A 7576-nucleotide genomic window follows, 5' to 3' on the forward strand; every position below is an offset into this window, starting at 1 on the left:
CGTCACTGTCTGTCCTCCCAGCCTCCCTCCTCTTCTCCCCTCTCCAGTGTTAGTGGTACATCCCACAGCCTGTAATGACTTGGCCTGAAGCTCCACACAGGATTCTTGTCCACAGCAGTTCATCTCAGCTCTGTGTTGTCCTGGGGTTAGTGAGGAAATCAAGGCTCAGAGAAGCAAGTTCTCAGGGATCACACAACCTGCTGGATGATGCTTTAAGACGCAAGCCTAGCCTCTGGAATCCATGCTGGTGCTGCTCTGGAGCTGTCTGTCTGTCCCTGGTATCAGGGTGCCTGGTAACACTTTCACCTTCAGTGCCCTGTCACGTGGCTCCTGCATCAGGACTCATCATGGTTGACTAGGGCTCTGTGGTTGACTAGCTGAGTCATGATGCTATACAGTGTTTGATGTGATCTTCCCCCAAACACTTAGCCAGCATTATTAGGAAACACCACTGACTGTTTCTTTCAGAGTGACTGGGCACAGTTCAGCTAGATCATGTTAAAATCCTGAGGGGTAAATGGATTTTTCAAAACCTACAAAGTTATCTCTGCATAGAAACCCGCAAGGATGTCTTCTACTGGCAAGAAGTCCACTAAGGAACATGCCCAGGCTAGATATAAGGGTACCTAGGGGTTTTACCATGATTGTCCACTGGTTGATTCTGGTATGTTGGGAAACCCTGCTATTAGGTTCATAGTCTACATTGAACAGATAGCTCCCTGAGCTCAGTGAAAAATGGAGAATACCCTTCTCCAGTGGGGCTTTCTCTTCTCTGCTTGACCTTATCTGGGGAGCCTGACCTGCACTTCCTCTACCTGAGGAATGTCCTTGGCAAAATTATGGGTTCAACTTCCTTTCTCCCGATAAGACCCTGCCTGTAAGCACCTGGAATGCCTCTCCATTCAAATGAGGCATTTCCAGTACCTAAGCCTCAGCCAATGTACATTCACCTCAAAAACCTATTCCCACTCTCCAAGCTTTATACAGCCCTTGTTCACCCCAAATAAAATAAACGCACAAGCTGTGTCATTGAATACTGTCTAAAAGAACTGCTTCAGTCACAGACGGCACGAGATCTGGTGCCTGGACTTTTGGAGGGAGGAAGTAGAATGTGGAACCACACTGGTGTATATATATCTTGGTTTTCCTCATGGAGCCAACTGGGCTCACCATATAAAATGCATATATCCAGTCAAATTTGAACTTCAGACAAACACATTTTACAGTTTTTAAAAGTATATCTCATATATATCCTTTTTCGAGTAATGAGAGTGTTTCATATAACCTAGGCCAGCCTTGAACTCTCTATACGTTGGGAGCTGGTCTTGAACTCTTGAGCCTCTGCCTCAGTCTCCCAAGTGCTAGAATTATATGTATGCACTGCCATGTCCGGCTTTGGAGGTCTTTGTGTAAAAAGTGCAAGCCATGAGTCTGAAGTTCTAATTTAATCGTGTCTCATGTTCTTATTGTCTATTCCTGCAGCCATGACCCCTCAACCCACAGAGTTATGGTGGCAGTCTGCACAGGTGGCTCACATGTGGTCGACCTGCACACTGTCATCTTCAGAGTCATAGGGATGATTCTTATAACCAGAAAAGATGAGCATTCAACTAAAAGTGGAGCAATGGGCTTCCTTTTCTGAAAGTTTGGTTGGCACCACTGAGAAAAGAGCCCTTTTGCTTGCTGGGCTGTGAGAAGGAATGTCTCCGGTGCCACAAGTGGGAGTCAAGCTGGAGAATGAAGTCTGACCTCAAGTGAAAGGGGAAGAAAAAGGGGGGGGGGGGGAAGGGGGAAGAAGGGGAAAGGGAGAGGAGGAAAAAGCCAGAGCCAGAGCAAGCAATATAGAAAGTGTGTGTGTGTGTCTCTGTGTGTGTGTGTCTGTGTGTGTCTGTGTGTGTGTGAGAGAGAGAGAAAGACAGTGTGTGTGTGTGTGTGTGTGTGTGAGAGAGAGAGGGGGGGGGTAAATATATAATTAGGCCGTCTGGGGTGTAGTCGAATTTTTACTTTGTAGGTTGCTGGTGCTCGTCTTCTTGGTGATGTTTCAAATGAGAACAATGGTGAAGTGTGTCAGAGTTTAGAAGCAAAGATACTGGTGGGGAAATGGGTCAGCGTGTCCAGTGCTCGTTGAGTAGGCGCAGGACCTAATCGTGAATTCCTTTTACACCCATGTAAAAGTAGAGCATGGCAGAGCCCACCTGCAGCTGAAGGGCTAGGTGATGGACAGAGACAGGAGGATCTCTGGGACTCAGGTCAGGCAGCCTAGCTTCAAGTAGTGATATTCAGATTCACTGAGAGGCCCTGTCTCAACAAGTAAGGTTAGAACACGTTGGAGGAAGACACTCAACTGACCTCTGGCTTCCACATGTGCATGCACAGATGAGCATATTTACACACACACACACACACACACACACACACACACACACACACCTGTGCATGCACATATACACATGCACACATACCATCAGGGGGGACAGTTAGGGGAAAGGTGGATCTTATGCATGATGGTATATGTAGATGGTGCAGCAGAAAGTCCTGCAGAATAAGGAGATACCATGTTGCAGTTGATAGCTCTGTGAGCTTGCAACTGTGAATCCAACTTCACTGCTTGCCACTGGAAAGGCCAAGCTGCTGTTTCGAGAATAAAGATCTGTGTGGATGTTAGAAGCTGGAAGTTATCATCAGCACCAGCTTTTCTGATTTGTGGACCCCTGCTATCTACAAGTTGTGTTCTGGGTTCGTAAATCTTGAGAAAAGTAACTGATTAAAAGGTCCCATGACTGATGGCCTCCCAAGGACAGTTTGTTCTGCTGTGATAGCTTGGGATACAAAAGGTGTCTTTTATTCAGGCAACGGGGGAAAAAGAGAAAGAAGTTACTTTCCCTGGAGGTGGAGGATCAGGGAGTGCAGAGAAAAGACGCTTGCTTCCAAGGATGGGAAAGGTAACATTTGTGAAGAAATAGGGTTTAACTCATTAAGTGCTTTAGTCAGAGGTGGTGTCGTTTACAGCAAAGCCAGTGGGAGACCATTGGCTGGCTGTGTGACTTCCACAACTAGTGACTTTAGAAAGCCAGCCAAGAGCAAGTGAAATCCAGGGTCTAATTGGGGTTTTCTGGGTAACATGCGTGCTAATGCCGCTGAGGTTGAAGGTGAGGATGGAGATTGAGACAGAAAACAGTGGCAGCACAACTCTCTGCATTAATTTACTACTGTCCTTATCAAGTCTAAACTCCATTTAAAACAATACCTACACTTCCGTCCCTGCTCGCCACGCCTCTAGCCTGAGCTACCAGGACCCCTTGCTTGTTTCTAGTATTCCCCAGCTAATGCCTCTTAAAATTGTTTTTGTGTTGTTGAATGTGCATCCACATTCTCACACATGCCATGGAGACTGGGGGTGGGGTGATATCAGGTCGATGTTGCTTTATTGTTTTCAGATGGGCTTTCTCACTGAATTTGGAGCTAGGTTGGCAAGCAGCAAGCCCTGGCCATCCTCCTGTCTTTGCCATTTCTGCCCAGAGCTGAGGTTACAGTGCATATGATCCTGTTTATCTTTTTATGTGCACTCTGGGGTTTTGAACTCATATCCTTGTGTAGCAAGGACTCTCACCTGCTAGCCATCTCTCTAGCTCCCTCACCTCAACTATTGTTGCTTCTTGCCGTTTGGCCGTGCACAGCAATATCACAGATACGGAGGGTTTTGGCCCCCTCCTCGTATAGGTTACAACTTTTCAATCTCCTGTTTAGACTTTCCAAAGGTTTAAACTGTCAGTCCAATGAGCTCTGAAGTCCCAAGTCCCGCTCGTGAGTCTGCTGATCTGTACACCATTGCCCTCTGCTTTCTTGTCTCTTTCTTCTAAGCCCCATTCCCTCACCAGATTCTTGAAACTTCTCTGGATGTACCAGACTTTCACACTCCTGCAGGCAGGGTAGGCTGGTGTCTCATCTATGTCTCAGGATCAATGTCACTTCCTTAAAGACTGACTGAGAACCCTTACTCACCCCTATTCACTTTTAACATGACGGTTCTGCAAGACTGTATCACAGCAGCATCAAGGGTTTGAGCTCTCAGTCAAGAAGGCAGCAATGAGGTGCAATTGAGAGCTGCAGCCCCCAAGGCAGGCTATCCCTGGCTCTGAGAGTCTGCTTCCTTCATTCCCATAGCCATTCACACAGCAGTGTTTACTCGGGGTGTCTTGCTTTAGGACTGGGAAGTCTGGGTTTGAGCTGCTCATGCCCTTTCTTCTTAGCATGGACCCTCGTGCCAGGCAAGCTGGTCTTGGAAGTATTCCAAAAGGAATGAGAGGGTTTGTGCTGAGGAAGGAGATGGTAGTGTTGATAACACTGACAAGAAAAGAACGGTAACAGTGTTTGTGCTGCTGGTGTTAACAGTGGTCATGAGGTTGGTGTCAGTGATGATAGAGATGGCGGGCATGGTTGTTATTGTTGGTGTGGCAATGGTGACGGTGGGGTGAGGTGGTTGTTGGTGAGGGCAATGGGAGAGATGGTGAGGCTGATGGTGGGGTAGCAGTGGTGATGCAGATGGTGGGGTGGCGGTTAGGGTAGTGGTGTTAGTGAAGTAGTGGCTGTGATGATGAAGATTTTGGTGACAAAGATAATAGAGTCACAGAACCTAACGTTCCCCATTGCTTCAAAGAATTTTTTTTGTTTAAAAAAAAAAAATCCGACCTTTTCGTTTGTAGCCAGCCCAGGAAAATTACTTGAAAGTGGATTTTGGAATCAAAAGCGCCTCAGTAGGAGGCTTTGCAGGAGACTTTGTAACCCCAGACTTAAAGAATGTCACCCTCCTCTGACTCCCTAGTATCTGAAGTCCGCCTTCTCTTCAGCACCGCCTCATTGGCACCTCCCTCAGTCCAGCCTGCTTGCCTGGGGAGCCCAGTCTTCCTGAGGTTTCAGGGCACTCGCCTTGAATCAGAGCTGTGGGAAGTGAAGGTAGACCAGAGCCTAACACTGGGGGCGCCGAGGTAGATGTGTGGGGACAACCAGGAGGACTGAGGCCGACAGGGGCGGGGAGCGGCTGGAGGGGTTCACGGAGGGTGAGGTAGGGAAGTGGAGATAGTAGTCGGGGGTGGGGGTGGGGGGCTCGGGAGAAGAGTGCAGAGCCAGAAGGAAGGAGACTCTGGAACTGAGCACGGGGCGCAGGTTGGAGCTGCGTGAGGAGCTGGTACCGGTGCTGGTGTCGGACCCGGGCTCCGAGGAGGGTCGGAAGGCACCAGGGTGGAGGTCTGTGGGGACAGGGATCCCTGAGGTCGCGGATCTGGGCCAGAGCACTTGAGGGTGGGATCACTTAGGTGAGGGCAGTGGAGCCAGAGTTTGAGCCGGATTCCAGATCCACGCTGGAGAATCTGGGGTGCAGCGAACAGACGGGTAGCGTGGGCAGGAGCCGGCGCCCGGGGGCCCTACGCTGGGAGATGCGGGTGCGCCTGAGCACTCTGGCGGGCACGGCGGCGCTGAGCGGGGCTCTGAGCTTCGTGCTGCTGGCAGCCGCCATCGGCACCGACTTCTGGTACATCATCGACACCGAGAGGCTGGAAAAGAGCAGCCAGAGGGTGCGGGACCAGGGACTGGCCAACCGCAGCCAGCAGGAGCCTCTGAGCTCCCACTCGGGACTCTGGAGGACTTGCCGGGGTAAGGGTCTTCTCAGGGTCCGCGTTCTCACACTCACATGGGTGCCGTACCTGGGACCTGTTGCTTGCCCTATACTCTTATCTTAACCTCCAAGCTCACAGTGCCAAGCACTCAGGGATGCTGGGAGGATGAACAGAGAGGCTGGTCTGCAAAAGTGCGAGGTGCCCAGCTTCCAAGTGCACAACACCCCCTTGCTTTCTTGGGCGGGATACATCTAGGGCGGCTTTGAGGGTTGGGCTGAGAATTCTGGGGTTCTGCCTGCGAAACTCCTTCCTTCCATCAGTCCAGAGCTCCTGCACGCCGTTGATGAACCCTTTCTGGCAGGAGAATGTGACGGTCAGCGACTCCAGCAGACAGCTTCTCAGTAAGTCTGGGGACAATGGATGGAAGGAACAGTCCCTTTCGCCCCTCAGTTTTGATGCTCTTCTCCAAACTTGTGTTTCTAAACTGGGGTGGTCCTGGAGGCGGTAGGTGGGTGGCCTTTGACCACAGGGCTTGAGAGGGTGGGGTTATGCCTGGGGGCGGGACCGCTCGAAAGTGTGCAGAATTCATCCAACCAACATACAGCCCTGTGCACCAACCAGCTTAGTGACTGAGCGAGACCTCAAATCCGGGTAGTGCCCTCTGGGCCCTCATGGACTTGCTGTGGAGAGAGGTCTTTACTACACAAGCAATTCCATTTGAGTGGCAATCCTCATGAAAGAAGGTGGGGGAGCCCAAGCCGGCGTCCGAATACCCTTGGATGGTAAACGCTGAATGAAAGGTCTTGTGCGGTAGACAGAGGGCCAGCTTGTCAGTAGAAAGAGTGTGGGGTGATTTAAGACAGGTACTTTGGAGGAGGCGAGCATCCTGTTTCGTGATGCCTTGATGGCTGCTGGTTTTCCCAGAACCTCCCACAGGGCATGCAATTCCTTAGAGAGGTGAAGCTCAGTATAAAAGAGAAAGGGGAATTCTGAATGGCACCTGTGGAAGGACTGAAAAAAGGGGTAATTTTGTTTATTGAAACTTAGGACTGTCCAGACACCCAGTCAAGAGTTTTCCTTCGCTGTCTTTGATTCTCACATCCACTCTGCCGCGAAGTTGGTTCCTCCCTCTTCCTTTGGTATCAAACATTCTACCACTGACTCAATTCCTGTCTCTCTTTTCTTCTCAGTTTTTATTTCGAACAGAGTGCCACTAAATTTTCTAGCCTGACCTTGAACATACACTGCAGCTCTGTCAGGCCTTGGACTTGCAATCCTCCTGCCTCAGCTCCTGAATAGCTGGAATTATATTCAGCACCAGGCCTGGATTGACATCTCTATTTTTGGCTTTCACTTGGCAACTGAGTCCAGGAAGGGTCTCCTAGCGGGAATCTGAGTGTGAAATGAGGATGGACATCCGTAGACCTTGGATGTGGGTGGTCTGGATGGACAGCCTGCGGCTTAGAAGCTCCCCTTAGCCTGCCTCTCTGTCTGTTTCTTCCTTAGCTCTTCCTTCTGCATCTCAGGCTTCTCCTTGCCATAGGACTTTGCACATGGTGATTCCTCCTCCTGATGTCTCTCTGTTCCCACCTACCAGCTTAGCTTTTCTAATTCTGTCTCATTGAGCAGGTCATTTGGCTTTTTGAATCTGACTTTTTTATTAGACTGTAAATTCCATGAGGGTGGGGATTACCTCTCTCCGGCCCACTGTCGCACTGTTGATACTTAGCACAGAACCTAGAAGACAGCAGACCACAAAGCAAAACTCTGCAGAACAAATTTGAGAGTAAATGCAAGCTATATTATGGGTCAAAATTATATAGATATGAATGAACAGACCTGTCAATAAATGGATGGATGGATGGATGGATGGATGGATGGATGGGGGAGTGAATGACTAGACAGATGGATGAGTGGATGGATGGATGGATGGATGGGGGAGTGAATGACTGGACAGATGGATG

General features: G+C 49.6%; 1 protein-coding gene across 2 annotated transcripts in view; it reads left to right on the forward strand.

Moving 5' to 3' along the window:
• Positions 1–4890: 4890 nt before the first annotated feature.
• Tmem114 (transmembrane protein 114) overlaps positions 4891–7576 on the forward strand; it is a 15478-nt gene continuing 12792 nt past the window's right edge. The window contains exons 1-2 of one of the 2 annotated variants that reach the window (XM_028778417.1): positions 4891–5649; positions 5933–6013. In XM_028778417.1, coding sequence (XP_028634250.1) covers positions 5433–5649; positions 5933–6013 — 298 coding nt within the window. In that variant the 5' untranslated portion in view covers positions 4891–5432. The remainder of the gene's footprint in view (positions 5650–5932; positions 6014–7576) is intronic. The other variant, XM_028778418.1, reaches the window with a different exon arrangement.

Source organism: Grammomys surdaster, unplaced genomic scaffold, assembly GCF_004785775.1.
Source record: "Grammomys surdaster isolate TR1022 unplaced genomic scaffold, NIH_TR_1.0 334, whole genome shotgun sequence".
NCBI classification, from domain to species: Eukaryota; Metazoa; Chordata; class Mammalia; order Rodentia; family Muridae; genus Grammomys; species Grammomys surdaster.